General features: G+C 44.3%; 1 protein-coding gene across 1 annotated transcript; it reads right to left on the bottom strand.

Annotated features, from left to right (window-relative positions):
* Positions 1–783: 783 nt before the first annotated feature.
* Positions 784–18500, bottom strand: LOC103876914 (collagen alpha-1(I) chain-like). Its single transcript, XM_021924511.2, has 3 exons — positions 18459–18500; positions 17570–18293; positions 784–2613 (listed from the first exon to the last, which is right to left on the bottom strand). The coding sequence occupies exons 1-3, from the start codon at positions 18498–18500 to the stop codon at positions 2582–2584; spliced, it is 798 nt and encodes a 265-aa protein (XP_021780203.2). The 3' UTR covers positions 784–2581.
* Positions 18501–21509: the final 3009 nt, after the last annotated feature.

Here is a 21509-nt window from a genome sequence, read left to right as displayed (position 1 = left end):
AGGTACGATAGACCAGAGAACAGTTAAGGTAAACACAAGGGGTGCGAGGGTGCAGGCAGCCTCCTGGGGAAGGAAACAATGAGATCCTGTGCTGAGTGAGGGGTGGGGACAAAGGTGACGGGAAGAGAGAAGTGGCTTGGAAATTTGAGGCAGGGAGGACACGGAATAGAAAGTCAGGCAGGAATGAATAATAGGGCATTGAGAAGCTGAAGATGGAAGCCTGGCTCTGCAACAGCCTGGTCTGCACAGTCATGACATTTGCTCCAGCCTTTCTGGGCAGTCTGGAAGCAGAAACAGAAGCAAAGAAGCTAGTGGTGGGAATGCTCCAGCTATGGACAGCACTGCAGCCGCAGTGGACAGCCAGAGACACAGGACCTTAGAGGATGATCAGAGAGAATTTTACAGCAGGAAGCCTTTTTGTTGATATGGGTGACCTTCACCTCCAAGACCGGTACAGCCTTGTCTTGGGTTAAATTTGGAGACCAAATTTGAAAAAGTTTTACATAAAAAATATATACCGGCCAGGAGCGGTGGCTCACACCTGTAATCCCAGCACTTCGGAAGGCCGAGGCGGGTGGATCACGAGGTCAGGAGATCGAGACCATCCTCGCTAACACGGTGAAACCCTGTCTCTACTAAAAATACAAAAAATTAACCAGGCATGGTGGCGGGCGCCTGTAGTCCCAGCTACTCAGGAGGCTGAGGCAGAAGAATGGCGTGAACCCGGGAGGCGGAGCTTGCAGTGAACCAAGATTGTGCCACTGCACTCCAGCCTGGGCAACAGAGCAAGACTCCGTCTCAAAAAAATATATATACACACACACACATACACACATATACACACACACACACAATCTTTCCCAGAAAGAATTGTGAACCAGGAATGAGAATAAATTCCTGTTGCAGAAGAAGTTGTTTTTCTTCTTTCCTTTGGCTTTCCTGTGCTGTGTGATCCAAGCAGATGACTTAAACTTTTTACCTATTCCTCCTATCTGCCTGCCTCTGGGACACATTCTGCTGATTTAATAACTTTCTGAAAGAAATTGCTGCCTAAACTAAGGCAATTGCACTATAGAATTCTGTAGTGTTTGCCCTCTCCTTACAGCAGTAAAACAAAACAAAAACAAACAAATCCAGTTTAGTCAAAACCTCACTGGTCTTTTGACTTGTTCTTGATGTTCAATGGGGTTGTTGAAGCTAAACAGATATTAAACAAATTCTACCCAGTTTAGTTTGGGAAATTAAATGCTGTCAGCCATGGTCAGGTCTGCACACTCCATGCGGATAGAGAATGCTAGCATTGGTTACAATTGCCTTAAGTGCTTATTCTCTGATCAAGAGGCAGCATCTTAGCCTCTGCCAGAGTGGAGAAAGGACTGTACCATGGGTACCATCCACCATGACCCACCTTACTGACAAGAGGCAGTGATGCATGGGATCTGTTCTTCCTGTACCCTCTTCAGGCATCTCCACATTCCTCCCCAAAGCCCTAAGGAGACTTTTGAAGCCACTCTTGGTCTCCTATTAACTTAAGGCTTGGGTGCTGGCTGTTAGCAAGCCAGGGTGGGGCAAAGAAGGCCAGAGCCCGAGAAAGGCCTCCCTGGCATCAGCAGCCCCGGGGTCTGTCCAGCCTAGAATTCATGACTACTGAGACACTCAGGTGTGGCTTGGGGATGGGACTATGAGGAGCCATCTCCACAACCCCAGAAGGCAAAGCATGGACTGAACATTCAGAGAAACAGCTATCATGGTGTAGCCAAATATTCCTGTGAGCTCTTCATATTTTTCCCTCAGGGCCACATTGAGGAAGAGTTAATTTCATGAATTGACTTCCTACTGTCTTAAGTGGATATATCTTTCTCTCCTAGCTTCCAACGGAGCCATTTTACTTTTACCAACTCGAATTTGATGACCAACCAAAGTGAGAAAGAAGCAAATGACTACTATGAGGAATCTTTGATGCACCCTTTGCTAAATGTTCACCTTTGCTAAATTGTTTCACTGCATGCCTATTATTTAGGGAGTTTTATCTCCATTTTACAGATGGAGAGTTAGGCTGTAATATTTGCACCACCTAAGTTTGTTCTCCACGTTTCATCTGATTGCCTAGCCTATAATACCATTATATGTTGCCCTATTGCAACTTCTGTCTTTCCAAATTAAAGAATCGATACTCCATGTCGGTGTATGTGGGGAAGAGGGATAGATATCTAAACATATTGGCTGGAAACCACTACATCTTTCATCAAGTATTATTAAGACCTATAATATGCTCAGCACTGTAGGGAACAACTGGAAAGAGGGCTCTCACCTGCAAAGACACTGCTACCTGTTTTGGGATACACAGAAAAACATGTCCACTTGCCTTCCACTTGTCTTCCTTGCAGCTGAGTCCCAGAGGCACAGGTCATCATTTCAAGATGCAGAACAAGCATCACAAAATAATTCTAAGGATCCAGTGAGCTCCAAGGAGACTGCTGCCACAGCACCATCCCATACTGCTGAGTCCCAGAGTAGTCTTCTTCTGTGGCGAATGTGCCAGGGGCAGAAGGCACTGTTAGGTCCTCCAACCGACTGCCCCTCACTGTGCTTCCTGGATGACTCCACAGGATCCTGGAGGAAGACAGCTAAAATGAGAAGAGCAAAATGGAAGTGGTCTGGTGAAGAGAAGCAAGTTAGCTGAGTGTGCTGAGGCAGTCTTACATAGGAGAACTCAGTCTCAATTTATGGAGTATCAGAATTCAGCCTCCCTGTGGCTCTGAACTCTCCTTAAAACTTCCAGGAAAGAAGCTTCACAGAGGAAGGAAGGGGAGAGGGAGGAAAGCAAGGACAATTCCCACAGTGAGTGGGTGCCTGGCCTGGGATGGTGGAGGGTGAAACTTGAAGGCTGGCTGCTGAAATGGGCAGGGAGGGCTGGGTGAGTTGGGGCTTATGTGCTCATTATGAGAAATGTCTTAATGACCGTGAGTCCTGAGGGAGGCTGGAGAGCAATGCCTGGCGCCAGCCACGCTTGTACAGGGGCTCCTGTCCAGGTGAAAAACATGTACAGAGTGAGTGAGAAGACAGACGGGACTGCGTGGCTGCTGAAGGTGACTGATGGCCTTGGAATGCAACTCTGACTCCTGTGGGATTGGGTTTTACTGGAATGAGACACAAAGATTAGTGACTTTCAGCTGAGAAGGAATCTTAGTTCTTGGTTTCCAGAACTGAGTTTCTTCATGGTTCTTTGGGAGTTTCATTTGTGTTCTTCAACTCTAGACCTCTGCTCAAGACATTTATTCCTTCTTCCCCTGAGTCCATATCCTACTAGGCCAGCCCAGGCCTCACCATTTCCATGAAGTCATCCTTGATGGTCTAACTTGAAGCCTCTCTCCTCAAACCTACTGACCTGCCGCGGGCAGAGGTGATGTTAGTGTGAGATTCTCCAACAGGGATATGTGTTTAAGGGGAACATTTGTCTTCACAGAACCTTGAAGTTACTCAAAAATTCTGGGACAACAAACCAATAAGATTTAATATATCAAAAGATTTTATGGAGTGAAATGCAAAGTTAACAAGCATATTTAAATTAAAGCTGAGACTTCAAAACAATTTCATGAGACTGGAGGGCCACTTTGAGCCATACTCAACTGGGCACCTGCTTGCTGTCGTCTCCATGAGAGAACTTTAGCAGATGAGTTTGAGGAGTAGGCAATGTGATGTCAGGAGGCATAGGAGGGCCTCCTCTTCCTGGAGGCTGGGCAACGGGAAGTTGAAGCCTTGCTAATTGAGAGCAAAAGGAAATTGTTTTATTAAATTGCAGTTAAAAATAACAGCAAATACTATTTATCACATACCTCCTATATGCCAGGTACTGTACTAGTTGCATTAGACGTTTTATTTCAATCAATGCTCATAAGTCAATGAGGTAAATATCACTCCCCACTCTACAGCTGATGAAATCAAGCCATGGTGAGGCAATGTAATGTCCCAAGTCAAATAGCTAGTAAGATCAAGGTCCAGGATATGATCCTGAGTCTAATGGACTCTTAGCTTCTCTGCCATGCTGCTGTGGTTATATCAAGGAAGAAACCTGAAGCTTATGTCTCCACAATGCATCACAGGCATTCCCTAAAGTTTCGTGATTTTTATGTTGGCCCCAAATGTTGACCTCTTCTGTTGCACGTCCAGACTCTAGGTCATATGGAGAGCTCGGTTTGCCCTAGCAGTTCCTCCCCATGCAGGGGATCCTGGACCAGGTGTGTGGAAACCTCACCCCCCTAGCAACATCTGGAAGGTCTTGCTCAGCCCCCAGTTGACTTATCTACCAGAAAAAGAGTGGCTGATCTGGTCTATCCTTGTATAAGTTTGGGAAATCACCAAGTCAGATTTCAACATCAATAAGCGGCCAGGTGTGGTAGCTCACGCCTATAATCCCAACACATTGGGAGGCCGAGGCGGGAGGATCGCTTGAGTCCAGGAGGTGGAGGTTGCAGTAAGCTGATATCATGCCACTGTACCCTAGCCTGGGCAAGACTCTATCTCATAAATAAATAAATAAATAAATAAATAAAGTCCATATACAAGAGATAAGGATCAGATTTGTGGGCAGCCAGGGGGATGGCTGGTTGTGATTCTTTTCTGCATAAGGACGTAAGGAAAACTCAGGGTGAGAAATCAAGGCTGGAGTCCTTTACTGGGACAGTTTATCTGCAAGAACTTTTCCATTCAGTAAGCATCCTGGTTGGTATTTTTCACTGTGGTTGCAGTGAGGAACCCTGGTTATTTTTAATAACATATACACATTCACAGCATTCATTCAGTCCTATAGCATTTTATGATGTGTCTGACTCAGAAAAATGTGTGGCCAGTTTAGGGGGATGGGGACGGTGTGTATTCATTCTCTGCCCTCTTTTAGCCTTCCCTTTCCTTGGCACTTTCCTGTAGGAAGAGTGGGTTTTGACATCCCAAGCACACTTTTCCACTGTCTCTTGGATATGCCCCATCTCCCAAAAGGCTCACGTAACTTTACACTGCACAAATTCATGTTTCAGGGACTTGCCAAATCTTGTCAAGTCCTAAAGTTTTTCTTGGCAGCGACTGCACCACTCCACGGAAATGGATCGGGTGAATCCATCGGGACTTGGTGCCACTTCTCCGGGTGCCGTGTGCAACTGCTGGGTCTTTCCTGACTCCCTTCCCAGGCTCCGTGAGTACTGGCATACCCTGTGTCCTGGCTCTTCCAAGCCCACTGATTTCCGAGAGCATCAGCAGACTTCAGCACCTCCCAGGCCAGGGCTTGCAGGAACATCAGTTAAGCAATTGCTTTATCTTTGTCACCTCTGCCCACTCACCCACCACCCCTTGCCTTCACTGCCCCAACCATCTCTTCTAGTGGCTCCAATCTTTCAAATTAGAGGGGAAAGTCATTCATCCACTCAACTAGTATTTATACAGAGTATTTATGCAACTCAGTTCCTTGTCTTAGGCACTTAATAGTGAACTTAACAGTGAACCAAACAGACAAAGGCCCTGCCCTCATGGCACTTACATTCTAACACATCTAATAATAAAGTTCTAAAATGAAGTTAGGGTGATGTATTTGCAGCTACTGTTCACTTTTCACTTTCACATGTATGATTGCACTTGTTTCTTTTAATAGCCTTTGAAGTAGGCAAGACATTTCACAGAGGAGAGAACTGAGGTTTCTTTCTTTCTTTTGTTCTTTTCTTTCTTTTTTTTTTTTTTTTTTTGAGACAAAGTCTTGCTCTGTCGCCCAGGCTGGAGTGCAGTGGTGTGATCTTGGCTCACTGCAACCTCCGCCTCCTGGGTTCAAGCAATGCTCCCCGCTCAGCCTCCTAAGTAGCTGGGAATACAAGTGCACGCCACCATGCCTGGCTAATTGATTTTGGTATTTTTCTTAGTAGAGATGGGGTTTCACCATGTTGGCCAGGTTGGTCTCAAACTCCTGACCTTGTGATCCACCCACCTCAGCCTCCCAAAGTGCTGGGATTACAGGCGTGAGCCACTGCACCCAGCCAAGAACTGAGGCTTCTTTCTAATCATCCTCCTTCGAGGATGCCTGCTTCTTAAAAAGAAGAGTCTGGAGAAGTACAGTGAAACCCAAAAGGAATGAACACCAGCCAGGAGCAGTGGAGTGTGCCTGTAGTCCCAGCTACTCAGGAGACTGAGGCAGGAGAATTGCTTGAGCTAAGGTGTTCAAGGCTACAGTGAGCTATGATTGTGCCACTGCACTCCAGCCAGGGCAACAGAGGGTAATACAGCAAGATCTGTCTGACAAAAGAGAAGAGAAGAGAAGAAAGGAATGGAGTACTGATGGTGAAACTGATGGTGAAAGTTGGAAATCCAGGTCTCTGTGGAGACAATATTTGGGACTGAGAGACCTCTTTGGTCTTTCAAACCTGTGAGCCAAACCTTGCCCAACACCTGTTTTGTATAATCCACAAGTCAAGAATGGTGTTTATATTTTTAAATACTTGAAAAAATCAGTAGAATAACATTTTGTGACATGTGAAAATTATATGAAATGCACATTTCAGTGTCCATAAAGTTTTACTGGAACGCAGCCATCCCCATCATTTATACATTGTCTATGGTGGCTTTCACGCCTCAGTGGCGGAGTTAAGTAGTTGTAACAGAAATTGCATGTGGCCTAAAAAACCTAAAACATTTACTATCTGGACCTTTATAGAAAGTTTACTGACACCAGTTCTAGAATCATGTGGTAGAGACAGCAATTTATATTCCATGTGCATAAAACTGGCCCTGTCAGGCAGGGAGGAATCCCTCTGTCTCATTATGCCTGTGGAAGAGAATCATAAAGTGGACTGAATGTTGCAGGCTGAGAACTAGTCACTGACATCTGTTTTCTCTTCAGCACACAGAGGCAGCCCTTCTGGGAAGTGTTCTGACAAATTAAGATTCCTTCCCAGCAGAATTGTCAATGTTCTCTGCCAAGTTCAGGAGCAAACCTTCACCTTCGGAGGTTCTGGGCTCCTAGATGGGGGTCTCTGCAAATTTAAATAATAATATTTATACCTATGGAAAGAACATAGGACTAACAGAAGAAGTGAGTTCAAGTCCCCCCTCTGCCACTTAATAAGTGGTATGGTATTGAGTAAATCCCTTAACCTTAGTAAGAAGCCTCAGTTCTCTCCTCTGTGAAATGGCCCACCTTGCCTACTTCAAAAGCTACTAAGAGAAACAAGTGCGACCATATAAGTGAAGGTGTTTGTAAAGTGAACAGCAGCTGCAAATACATCATTCTCTCCTTTCCTATGAGTGGGTAGTAATACTGTTGAATTCTCTTCCTTCATTCTTCTTTGTCTATGGAGACCCAGTCAGAGGGTCAAGGTGAGGGATGCCTACAACAACATTCTCCTTCCCTTCAGTCTGGGTTTCCACCTGCCCTGAACCCCACCTCCCACCCCCTCACCCCAGATTCCACCTACTCCCTGAAATCAGCTTTAGGGATTCTCGACCACATGGTGGGCAACAGACCTCACACAACCAAATGAGAACAGCCCTGCAGTCTTCCTCCACGGCCACATCTCTTAGTTTGCAGGATGCCACAGCTGCCTTCCTTCAAACAGCCGCAAACCCCCTACAACGTATGATGCAACTACCAGCCACAGCCTCCTTGGCCTATTTGGTTATTTCTCCCTGCCAATCTGTATAACCCTCTCAAAGTGCAGTTAGTTTCTATCCCACTGTGTACCCCTGATGATTCTAAACTTAACTGCCACCTTCTTTTCGTAGTTTAGGGTTGGGGAATGTGAAATGTGCAGATAGGAGTGATTTCTAAGTCAAAATCCTAGCCGGGCATGGTGACTCACACCTGTAATCCCAGCACTTTGGGAGGCCAAGGCAGGTGGATCATTTGAGGTCACGAGTTCAAGACCAGCCTGTCCAACATGGCAAAACCCTGTCTCTACTAAAAATACAAAACTTAGCTGGGCGTGGTGGCATATGCCTGTAGTCCCAGCTACCTGGGAGGCTGATGCATGAGAATTGCTTGAACCTGGAAGGTGGAGACTGTAGTGAGCCAAGATCGCACCACTGCACTCCAGCCTGGGCAATAGAGCAAGACTCCATCTCAAAAAAATAAATTAATAAATAAAATTTAAAAATAAAAGTTAAAATCTTCCTCCCTCACTGGACCATGAGCACTGTCGGGGCACAGACTCTTTCTGTTCTGCTGCTTTCTGTTGTGTCACCAACAGCCCATTTGGCATGTACTGGGCACATGGTGGAGGCTCACAAAATAATTCTCTGAGCCTCATACCATGAATGAATGAATGGTATCTTGGGATTTAATAACAATACCTTGGTCATCCTATGGATACCCTGTATGAGTTTATATACAACCCTTCTGTGATAAACACAGCATTCTACACACAGTAAGTGCCTAATACATGTCAGTGGATGATGACAACAATGAATACGAGGTTGAAAAGTCAGTCTCCCAAATCTCAAAGTCAGATGAACAGAACAAGACATGTGACTGGGGTCTAAGTTTACTAGAAACCTAAAAACAAACAAATAAAAAAACTTTATATCGCAAGAGGGCTAGTATCTTGTACATCACATTTTGTTCAAGGACTGAGTTGCCATAACTTGGAACTTTGACATGTGCCTTGGGGAGTCTGGGTGCATCATTGGTTGCATCTCCTGAGAAAATTCTCAAACAAGGAAAAAATATCCTCACAGTGAGCCACAAAGGTTGGTATTTATAGCTGCCATCCTCAGTGTTTAGGAGAAATAAGTTTTCATTATGGGACGTGGAACAGATGTCAAATCCCCAGCCATCCTTGTGCTGTTTGCTGTTTGTTATGAGTCACCCTGGAGCTTGTCCATCCCGGCACCAATTTTCATGGGAAGCATCTATGTGGGGCCAGAAGGCCATGCTGATGGATGGGCTCACAAGAGGAGAGCTGGAAGGCTGAGCCTCAGGTTTTTCTTGGCTCAAGTCTTCTTAACTTCTGTGCTCCCCTTACCCCAAGTCCCCCCTCCAGCACCTTCATCCTCCCCTCCCGAGCTGGATTCTCAACTCTGTTGCCAGGCTCCCATGCCAGTTCCTGCAGCACCGGCTTACCAGTACAGAAGTGAAGGCTGCAGAAATACCTCTGTGCAAGGCACACATGTTGTTTGTGCCACCCATGGGCAGCCAGAGCTCTAAGAAGTGATAGGCCATTTCCTGGACAGTGGTAGAAGGAGGTGAGTAGCTTTCTCAGTCTTTTCCCCTGGGGCCCCATGAGAGAAACCTTGAACCATCCTGACTTGACCACTCACTCCAGGGCTCCACAGTGTTCCCAGGTATTCTTGCTGACTCAGCCATTTCCACCAGCAGACTGGACTTCTCATTTCCCTTACTATTTTGAACGAAGCAGACAATTCCCCTTCTCCTTTAATTAAACCAATATAATGCTGGGATTTTGGAAAAAAACAAAAAAACAAAACAAAAAAAACCAAAAAACACTTTGCTAGAAATCTAAGGCAAAAAACCCCAAACATTTGAAATAGAGTTTCCTAAGCCTGGCAGACTTCATTAGACAAGATTTCTGGTCCTTCTCCCTGTTCTTATTTAACTGGGCTCCTGGACCAGTCACGCAGGGCTCTTGCCTGATAGACACATGCTTAGCGTTTGTAGATACAGCTGGTTTCCACTATGACTATGCCATTTTTCATTCCCATCAGCAGTGTGGGAGAGTTCCATTGCTCAATGCTTGCCCACCTTTGGTATTTCAGTCATTTCGTGGGTGTGTATTATTCTGTGGGATTGTGGTTTTAATTTGCATTTCCCTGACGAATCAAGATATTGAGCAACTTTCCCTACACTTATTAGCCATTTGGTTATCTTCTTTTATAAAGTTTGAGTCTTTTGCACATTTTTAACTGGATGCAAGGCCTTCATCAGATACATCTATTGCAAGAATCTTTTGCCAGTTTGTAGCTTGCCCTTGTACTCTCTTCATGCTCATATGGCCCAAGTGAAATCCTTTTGTAATATAAAACCAGAGTCAGGAGTGAATCTACAGTATGGCAGTCTGCTTTTACTTGACTGCATTTCCAAATCACTTTTCAGAAAGTCAATAATATTTATAATTCAGCACCACAGAAGGTGCCCTTGTGTCCTCTCCTAATCAATTCCCCACCCTGCAAAAGTAAATTCTATCCTGACCTTTATCACCATAGATTTGTTTTGTCTGTTCTCATCTTTCACATAAATGGAATCATACAGTGTATACTCTTTTACATCTGGCTCCTTTTGCTCTACATTATGACTATATGATTCACCCACTTTGTGTGTAGTGATAGTCTGTTCTTTTTCATTGCTATATCATATTCCCATGTATAAATATTACTGCAATTTGGGTTCTTTCCAGGTTGATGCTATAGGGAATAAAGTTGATAAATATTTATATAAATGAATATTTACATTTATAAATATATAAAATACATAAAGCTATATTCTTGTACCTGTCTTTTGGTGGACAAATCCAATCTTGGGCCTATAACTAAGAATGGAGTTACTGGGTCTTGGGCATGGATTTGTGCTTTTAGTAGATACTAAAAGCTTTCCAAAGTGGTTATACTAGTGTACATTCCCACCCACACTGTGTGAGTTTCAGTTGCTCCATATCCTCTCCAAAACTTGACATCATGAATTTCTATTGTTTTAGTCCTTCTGCAATGTGTGTATTTGAATGAAGGCTTAATTTGCATGTCCTGATGACTAATGATATTGAGCATCTTTTCAAATGCTTACTGGCCATTTGGATATCCTCTTCGTGAAGTGTCTGTTGAGTCTTTTGTACATTTATAATCTTTGAGTTGTATTTGTCTTTTTGATTTGTAAGAGCTCTTTATATATTGTGGATATGGTGGATATGAATCTTCTGTCAGATATATGTCTTGAACATTTTCCTCCCAATATGTGGTTTGCCTTTCCATTTTCTTCAATAATATCTATTGATAAGTGAAAGTTCTTAATTTGAATGAAGTTTAAATGATCAATCGTTATTTTGACTACTCCTCAGGAAGACACTCCTGCTTGGGCTCACTCTCTGCTCTCTGCTCCCAGGCTTCAGGCTGTTCTGCCCTGATCTACATGTGCCTCTCCCACCCTTACTGCAGATCCCCTACTCTCTGGGGATTTGCTCTGTTCGCTTGACGAAGACTCCCTGGATGGAGACTGAAGCTCCCTGGATGGAGGCTGAGCCACACCCTGGGCTCATTCACCAAGCAGAGGTGATTCACTCATCCTTATCAAGTCCTTCCTGGCTTTGGTTACCACTCTCCTACTTTGACAGGTGATTTTGACACTTCCTCCAGTGTCCTCTTATCAAGGGAATGCTTCTCAAGATCTCAACTCTACAGGATTACAATATAAAGTTACTTTTCATCTTAGGAACAAGATCTTATATCACAGGTTTAATGTTGACACTCCAAACTTGGGCCCGGTGTAACCCAATCAAAATCTACTCATATGGCTGTGACCATCTCATTTCATGTCTCTAAGGTACTATTAGAACTGCACCCCTCTTCCTCCAAGGGGTTCTTCGAGACGAAGTAAAGAGATTTGCAAGCGCAATCAAGGAAAAGCAGAAGTCCATAAACTTGAATGAAAAACTTACATTTTCCTTACTACCAATCATTATTTAAAAATTAGCATTTCTTTTCATTATGAATGTAGACAACAAGCTACAGATGCATTAGCAATACCTGTGACTTTCTCACCAATAGAAATCACAGATACCTTCATATCACATTATAGTTGTTGAGGATATTTTGAATTTATCATTAACACTTATCATTGTTTCAATATCACAGAAGTTATTAGACTCACCACTAGATCTTGCATTTGATGTGCTAACAAATATATCACAAACTTGTTTCTTAAAAATATCTTGATAATTTTATTTCTATATATATATTTATATATATATTTTTTTCTGAGACAGAGTCTTGTTCTGTCACCCAGGCTGGAGTGCAATGGCACGATCTTGGCTCACTGCAACCTCCACACCCCAGGTTTACGCAATTCTCCTTGCCTCAGCCTCCTAAGTAGCTGGGATTACAGGCACACACCACCACGCCTGGCTAACTTTTGTATTTTTTTAGTAGAGACAGGGTTTCACCATGTTGGCCAGGTTGGTCTCAAACTCCTGACCTCAACTGATCCGCCCACCTCGGCCTCCCAAATTTCTGGGATTACAGGCATGAACCACCGTGCCTGGCCAATTTCAATATAACTTACATGTTTAAAAACATTCTGAGAAACAGTCTGTACATTTTACAAAACTGCCAAAGGATCCCACGCAAAAAAAAAAAAAAAGATTTAAAAATTCCCATTAACTAAGAGATCCCCTTTAAACCCATAGCAACTTAAAACCATTCATTGACCTATGCTGATAAACTAGCAGCCATGTGTCTGGGTTGGGTGGTGCTGAAATCCACTCTATCTTTGTGTTTCCTTGACACACGGCTGTTGGGGAAGGGTGGTGGATCTCAGTGGACCCAGGCACGTGGCTTCAGTTTTCCTTCCCAGTTTTCCAGTGGGCCTGGGCATGTGGCATTCCAAGGATCCTGAAAGAATAGGGCATCTCTTTTGCAGGTCACAGGAAATGGGTAGCTATCCAGCTAAACAGATTTCATGCTTGACTTCAGTGGAATAACTCAAATGATGATCTGTTTGGGAGACTAAATTAAAGAGGTAAGTGGGCATGCTGGTTTTATTTGGTTTAACTTTTGCTGGTTCCATTGCTCCCCTAGGCATTTTTTAAAAATATAGATCTCTTCTCCCAGCATCCCCCTCTCCCAAATTCTGGCGAGATCCTGCTTCTCAGGTAGCAGTAACTTTGAATTAGCTTGGAGGGAAGGCCTTACCAGGATCTCCTTTCTCTGCAAGATAATGAAAACATGACCATTCTTTTCTCACAACTCTAAATATAGTCCCTTGGTATCCACTGGGGATAGGTTCCAGAAACCTTCCAAGGATACCAAAATCCATAGATGTTCAAGTCCCTTATATAAAATGATACGGTATTTGCATATAACCTATGCATATCCTCTTATGTATTGTACTTTAAGCTATCTCTAGATTACTTATAATACCTAATACAATGTAAATGATCTGTAAATAGTTGTTATACTGTATTGCTTAGGGAATAATGACAAGAAAAAAAGCCTACGATGTGTTCAGTTCAGATGAAAACATCCATTTTTTTTTTCTGAATAGTTTCCATCCGAGGTTGGTTGAATCCACAGATGTGAAACCCACAGATATAGAGGGCCAACCATACTGAGTCCTGACTTCACCCATTCCTCCTACCCCCATTTCTCCCAATCCTTAACCTTCCTTGCAATTCTTGGAGCAGAATACTCATGAAGGAGTCAGGGGTTGTCTTCCCTTCCTAGAAGCAATGCTTCTATGTTGTCATTCGATGTTGAATAAAACATTAAACAGAAAAGGTTTGATAATATCACATAAGAGTCTATTTCCTTGGTTCACACCATGAAAACTAGTGAGATCCCCAGTTCCTCAAAATCTGGGAACAATATGCTTCATATTGCTATCTAATATGACCCACCAACCCCATCTTCCACCCTCCACCTTCCCCTTGCATCCTAACCTTCCATTTCATCATGCAAGCTGCTAGAGTCGTGAGTTGTTTCTGAGATGAGTGAAGGACCACTGACATCTATGTCTTCCGTAAAGAGTAGTGTAGACATGGCTATAACCACCACCTCCTCCTCTCTTCCCCATTAATGTCACCTAAATTTTGAATGTTTGACTGTGTTATTTTCAAAGAAACTGTAGCAGATTCTGCACATGACATGCTTCCAAGGCACTGTAAGTTCTCTGTAAAAAGCTAAGGGTGTCACTTGTTATCAGGACCTCTAGCCAAGTTGTTGAAGTTGACAGAGTTTTATTAGCTCTGTTTTTGCAATAGTCTGTCTCATTCTGGAGACAAATGGGGAAACTCTGCCTTCACGCTGGGTTTGTTTTATAGCTCTTAGATGTGTAATGCAAATGAATGATGTTGAGCCATTTCCAACCTGTGGTGATGGGTGTCAGTTTCTTGGACACCACTAGGAAATCTGTAACACTGAGCCACGTCATAATGATTCAAAGGCAAGCTGTCCTGGAGACAGGGCTGGACTCTGTGACTCACATTTAGAACTCCATGGTTCTAGTTCTGACCCTTCTTATGACTGTGTGGACTTGGATAGGTCCTTTCATTTTGGTTCCATTTCCTCATCTATAAAGACAGAGACCTGGGTGAGTTCTCTAAGTCCATTCCAGCTCTGTCATTTTATTATTCTAATAAATGAATCACCAAAAAAGTCGTGAAAACATCCAATCAAGAAAAATAACTGTGATTCTGTTTTATATAGTGTTAAAGATTCCCACTTGACTTTTGAGTCTCTTTACTCAGTATGTGTACCCCAAAGTTCTACTAGATTCCCATAAACTAGTCTTTAAAATTGACCCTGGGCCAGTATAAAATCCTGTCTTATTATAAGGCCCAGATTCTGAGTTGTAAGAAGGTCTGTTTAAAATGGTATGTTTTTCTTGCAGCAATTGTTAAGTGGTCAGGTTTTATGATGTTTTAACATTCATTGCCATTCATTATCTAAACACTGTTCTATAATCCAGGGAGTGTGAGGTTAATAAGTAGAATGGAATTCATTCTGGGTTTGATTTCATCTGCTGATTCTAGTGGAAGACTCTTTATATCTGTTCCTTCTTTCTCAACATGTTTAAGCAGAGAAGCTCTGGCTCTCTGTTCATGACCTTAAATCTCTTTGACTTTGGGGAAGGAAAAATGTTGCTGTTTTCAGCCCCACGTTTAACAACTGTAAAATGTGGTGACATGTCATGGAAAAGAGAAGTCCATTCATCCTCACTACATTTTTGGGTGATTTAAATATTCACCATATTGTCATATGGTGAATATTTAAGTCACTTACGTGCCTTTTTACTTTTAAAACAGAGAATTTTCCCACCTGTATAATGTTCATGAGTCCTAATGTTTTAATGTTACATTAATTCATCTGTTCCATTTCATAATGCTCCAAGAGGGAACAGTGGAGAGAAAGAAAGCTTCAGAGTACACGATGGACATTTCACAGTCCAGTTGCTTCTCAGGCAAAGGCAACCATGTTGAACCTGCTTCTAAATGTTCTATTCTACCTATTAAGATTATGGATGCCACAGATGGATTTTTGGAAGGCTGTGTCATTTTAACTAAGTCATTCTCCCATTCAACAAGGCACTCACTCTCTTATCTTCCCATTTCTGACTCCACCACCACCATTCCCTCCTAAGTACACAATAATACTTGGACTACATTCACCAAAACATATAGTTTCATTAACTGATTGCTTTGCTGCACTCCAAATGGCCTAACATTTTGTAGCTGAAGGAGTGTAAATCATGCCTTATGTGGGCTACAGTAGGATGTGATGTTTAGAGAAAGGAAAATATGCTTCCTTATAGAAGCAAGAAGCACTAAGCCATCTGGATTGTAAAGAAAAAAAATTTGGTCATTTATTCTGATGTTTTGTCTGCGTAGTACCAAACATCTGGAAGTTGGGTGACAGAATTTTTCACATCCAGATGTTTTTGCATTATACTGAAACATAGCTATATATTTTTAAGAATTTAAATAGCAAAAGCATAAAAGATGTACTAATTTCACATTTTGAGGTAGAAAAGATAAATGAAACTGAGGCAAACTTTTGGCTGGTTCTTCATGTAATACACTATTTTTTTCAAAAGTCACTTGCTGCAACTAAACTCTTAGAATTAAAATAACTATGAAGAAATATCCCCAGAAATACTGAATGTCTGCCATTAAAAGCACAATTTAGACTGTTGCTTAACAGCTGCAATGTTGACATAATGCAAATTCAGGTAACACTTGGATAGTTTAAAGCAATTATTCTGAAATATAATTACTTAGCAGTTTAAGAGAGTTTCATTCCAAGTGACTCTGAACACATTTGTTCCTTCCACACAAATGAGAATGCATGATCAAGGTTCTAATGGGACTTGCAAGGAGACTTTTCAGACCTTTTCAAGAATCAGTTTTGAGAAATGCTTTTAATGATGCAAAATAAAAAACTAAGATTCCATCTACTGGAGCCACCTTGAACGCTTGTCACAAGAACACAGGCAGAAAGGAGTATTTAAGCATTCTGTGACACGACCATTTGAAAAAAAGTAAAATATTTTGTGTCGTTTTGAGAACTGCATTTTTCTTGTCCTCTCACATTAAGTGGCCTTGGATCTAAGGCTTGTTGGAAGACATGTTCAGAACCTGTTTCCTTGTATTAGAAGACACAGAAATCTGGCTCTCAACTGCCAACAGGCTTCGTGGGCATTGCTATGCCATGAGAATTCTAATATATTTTTCATTATTTCCACAAAGGCATATAGAGTGTGTGCATTACACACAGCAGTATAATTGAGCTGAACTGGCCTGGTGCCGCGTTTTTGCTGACTCAGCACATGGTTTCTCTTTCCCAGATTACTAAAACAACTTTCCTCTGAGGTAAAAGCTTCGCAGGAAAGCAAAGGGGAATAGAAATACAGAGGGGCCTTATTTTCACCCTTAATTATACCAAGTCCAAAGGCAAATGCAAACTCAGACCGAACTTTTTGAGGCTTCAAAAATAAAAAAGGTCCCCCTTTGCTTCTCTTCCCAACCCCTGCACCCGTGGGAGTCACAGTAAATTAGAACCCAGCTTGTTTTTCAACGATGAATTTGCACCGGGCCTCTTCCGCTTGGAGTGGCGTCCTTGATGCGGACTGCCCGTGCCTTTTTTACGCTTTGTCTACAGTATTTTAAGCGAGACAAGCCAACTTCGTTTTGTATGGACTTGCACCAGCAAACATTTAAGAGTTTCGCATCAAGGATACTGCATATCCCAGACACTGCGTACAAATTTTTAGGACTTGGGGTCACAACACTTGTTCCCCTTCTCCGCCCGCTTCAGCGCTAGAGCCTGCAGAGATTTAGGGTCGTGTGTGCACACCGGCCCACAACATACTACTAAGTGGCAATGGCCGGTTCCCAGACGCATCGAACGTCCTTCAAGTTCGGTTCTCTGCTCCCTGACACACTCAGCCATTAGTGCAGCGGGAATCACTGGGCTCCGATTAGCTCGCGGGACCGAGGCAGGCGGAATACTGTGAAACTCCGGTCTTCCCCCCCACTCCACAAGGTCCCCATCTCCCCCATGACCCGCTCGCTAATCAGTGCAAATGCCGTAGGAGGCCAGGCCCGCAACTGGCATTCCAGAGAGCGCGGACCACCAGCCGAGCTTTAAATAAGTGCAGATGTGACAGACAGGGGAGACCCAGGGAGGGCCGCCTCTCCCGCCCAGCACCTCCCTCCGGGCTCAGGCCGGTGCGCCGCGGGCAGCAGCCATGCACACAGGGCGCCCGCGGGCCTTAATGTCGCCGGGGACTGGGGCGCATACCAAGTGACGGCAAAGGGAACAGAGGCCCGCGAGTTCGAGGGCAGCGCGGGAATGGTGTGAGCCCTGTCACCCATACCTTCCGTGGCCCCACGGCTTCTTCCTGAAGAGGCTGGGGGATAGCCGCCCACCCTCGCCTCCACCGGTCCGACCGTCGAGAAATCCCGAACCCGGCTGGCTGGAAAGCCGCGAAGGCCTGGCTCTTCCGCCGCAAGGCCTAGCCCCACCGCCGACAGCCGGGAATCGCCCCCACCCCACACGGAAATGCACCCTTCCCGTTCCCAGCCCCGAGCTGGGCGCCTGGTGAGAAGCGAGGTTGTAGGCGTCCCTGCCTGCGGGCGGCGGTGTGCTGTCCTGGGCGTGCGGGCCGCGGCGCGGGCACAGCTCAACTCCAGGACGGCGCCACGCGACCGCCACCGCGGGGTGGGGCCTAACCCGGGGCGAGAGACCTCCCGCGGAACGGCGACCCTCAGCCTCCGCTCCAGCCCGACTGCTGGCTCCGCATCTACAGGGCCGGTGGGAAAACGGAGAAAAGGAGGAAATGGACCCTGGCGCGCCCCGGTGTTTCGTCTGCCCGGAGCCCGACTCCGACTGTCTTCACAACCACCACCCCCAACTCCCCTACCTCGGGCGGCTCCATTCACCCCATCCCGGGGCGGGGCTCCCAGGCCATTCTCGCCTACGGTATCACCCTCCAAACCGGGCTTGGCTTCGGGTCCGAGCAAACCCGCTTTCGCCCGTCTCCGCGGGTGCCATTCCGTTCGCCCGGAGGGTGCAGGGGTTCGAAGCTGCACACCACTTGGCTACTGCCCGCCGCCCTCACCCCCCCAGACCCCGTCTCCGCGTCCCCCCGGTTCCCCGGGCCGTGGCACTTCCCTCCCTCCAGTCCGCGCGCCCGTCCGCCGCAGGAGCGGCTCCCCGCCTTAGCCCGCAAGCCGCGAGGTGCACGGCCCTCTCTACCGAGAAGCCTGGCCGCCCCGGGCCTCGCCGTCGGCCTCCAGCGCCGGCATCCGTTTCGGCGCCCACTCTTCGTTCTGCGCCCCTAGACGCCCATCGGCTGCGGGAGAGGCTCCCGGGAAGCTCGGTGGGGCCCCACGCAGAGCCCGCCCGCCGGAGCCGCAGTGCTGCGAGCGCTTCCCCGCGCCACCAGTCAGGCAGGTCGCGGCGCTAAGGGCTCTGGGCGGAAGCCGTCGACACCGGCGGGCGCTGCACCCTACACTCCCCGCCGGCCGGCCTCTGTGCGCAGCGCCCACAGCCACGTGCGCGGAGCCGAGCGGCACCCGGCCCGGGGCCGCCCAGCCCCCGGCGCCGGAAGGGGCCGCCGCGCCCGCCCCGCACCTGCACCCTCCTCTCCCACTTGCCTTTCCATCTGCGCGCGGAAATGCCACGGGCTTAGAACAAACTTTTTTTTTTTTTTCCAGCGACATTCACGAGAGAGACGAAGAGGACACGGTCATTCGAGTGCCGAGGCGCGGAAGTGCGAACTGCGCGGAGCGACCTGGCTTGGCGCACAGACTCATTTACCAAGCTCGAGAGGCGGCAGCTATGCGTGTGCGGGAAGGGGAGCGGTTCTCAAAATACAAAGTGATAAAACAGCTTCCAATTGTGTTGAAAAACGATGCAAACCCTCAATTCCTTTTTTTCTTTTTTGGACCTGGTCGGACCTGAAAGTGCCGGTTATAAACAAGAACAAAACCTTGAATCTATTGGTGGAAGTCCTATTAAAAGAGCCCAACACAGGCATATGAGACAAACTGCAAGGTGATCAGACGACCATGCTATACATTGAGGGGACAGTCAAATGAATTTTTCTATTATTTTGTAAAGTGCAAAATTTAGCTAAACAATTTTAGCTAGTGCAAAATTTGCTGTAGGTTTCCCTAGAGCAAACGATCTCGGATAATATGGTTACTTTCCTAATGTAAGAATTCTTGATGATGTATCACCTAAAACAGGACTCACAAGGCTTCTGATCGTGTAACATAAACAGCAGGACATAACCAAGCTAAAGACCTTAGTCTCCTTGTGTAAATACTTAATTCCATCATTCAAAAATAGTTGTTGGTTTGTATATAATTCACCGCAGGGCTAAACATAGCTGCCTTTTTATGAATAGTATCCCAACTTTCCTCCGACCCCAAAGAAGACAAACTCAGTGTCAGTATTTTGTTCTTTAGTGGGGAATGAATTGTCCTCTTCAGCCGCCTGAGGTGCTCCGGAATGAGATGTTCGAAGCGTTCCTGTAAGGATAGCCTGGGTGATGGTGCAGGTGTGGGCTGATTTAAATTACTTGCTTTTGTGGTGTTCCACAGGGTCAAATGTAGGCACTGGTTTTAGGGAAGGCAGAGAGAGTAAGACTTCCTGAGTTAAAATGCCCATGTGCCCAGCCTCAGATAAAAAAGATAATACAAACCTGACAAGGCATTAGCTGATGCATCAAATGATGTGCCTGTCAGCATGAATGTCATCAATAAAAAAATTATTTAATATTTGCACTCAATTAGTCAAATGATTCCACCATTTTAAGAATTTTCACACATAAGAAATTAGTAAAATAATCAGTCAAATATTCTACACTCATTTAATGGTAAATTATCTAGCAGCAGTATACTTATTTAATTTGTTGGCATATTTAATAGGGAATTGGTGTGGTTAAAATGGGGTGCAAGAATTTCAGTTAATTTTTCTAGACTAGTAGAAAATACTAACAAAATTACTCAAGAATTTTTTTAAAAAATCATTTTGGAACAAAAGACAAACGTCAGGAAACAATATCAGAATAGACTTAACATCTGAAGATATTAGGGAACTGAGTATATGGTTTCTTAAATGACAAAACCTCTTAGTGGCTTTTTAAAATCTCTGCTAAAACACATAAAATGGGCTTTAGGTTATTTTGTCTTAGGTAAGTAGAATTTCTTGTATACCATCATAAGAAACTAAAAGCTCTGTTGGTTTTATTCCCTAAGTATCAGTAATTTAAATTCTCTGAATATAATTGACCTTATTATGTTGAATCATAGGACATAAAAGCTACCGGGGAATCTCTTTATATATAATTATGCAGATCAGTAGAAGTTTTTAAGTCACTAATAACTAGACATACAAATTTTCTGGGTTGAAGGAGTGACTGTAAATCTATCTTATATAATTTTCTAGCCATCTTTTAGTATGAGATAAATTATAGCATATAAACATCCTTGGGATCAGTTTTATTATAAGGAAATTATTTTCTTTGCTGTCAGGCATTCCCATGAGGGCAAATTTTTATTATATTTTTGAGAGCTGTTAAATTTGATGATTAAACAAATAACTCCACACCAGTGCTCAGAAAAGTTCTCAGACTATTAATAATATTTTACTTTTGAGAAATGCATTTAAAAATATAAAATTAGTGGCATTAATATTGAATTTTCATAACCAAGAATCTGTGCATGGAACAGGAAATATGTGCAAATAAAAACCAAATATCGAGGTCCAGGTGGAGAAGGACATTAAAAATTATGCTTGGCAGAAAAATAATCTATTTTACCAACAGTTCTTAAGGTCTGCCCTTTACGATGATGAAACTGCCCAGGCACCCCCTCACCAGCCTCGAACAATTGCAGCTGTGTGTATGTGTTGTGTGGTGTTTTTTTTTCTCCCCATTTCAATCTCCACTTAGCCTTTGCAGAGTAAAGAAATAAAGGAAGAATGAAAATCTTGAGCTAGCCTGATACCTATAAGGACTTATAGTTTATTAATTGGAGAATTTAGTTTATCCCCCCTCTCTATTCATCTGAAATTAATTAAGTGTATAGCATTACAAGGTGGGTGTATCCGAGACAGCAGGCCCTGCTCGGACTAATCAAAAGGGCACATGTTGAATGAGTACAATTTAGTTAAGGTTAATCCAGTGAAGATGATACCTCCCTGGTCTTAATTACTCTAGGTGATAGATTGTGGAATGGGAAAGTAGGAAGGAAAGGAAATTCAGTCCTACTGAATACCAGGATTTTCTAATTTAATTTAGTTCTCTG

The sequence above is a fragment of the Papio anubis genome, chromosome 14, assembly GCF_008728515.1.
Source record: "Papio anubis isolate 15944 chromosome 14, Panubis1.0, whole genome shotgun sequence".
NCBI lineage: Eukaryota > Metazoa > Chordata > Mammalia > Primates > Cercopithecidae > Papio > Papio anubis.
The sequence above is the reverse complement of the archived record's forward strand: the minus strand, read 5'-3'. Positions and strand labels throughout refer to the sequence as shown.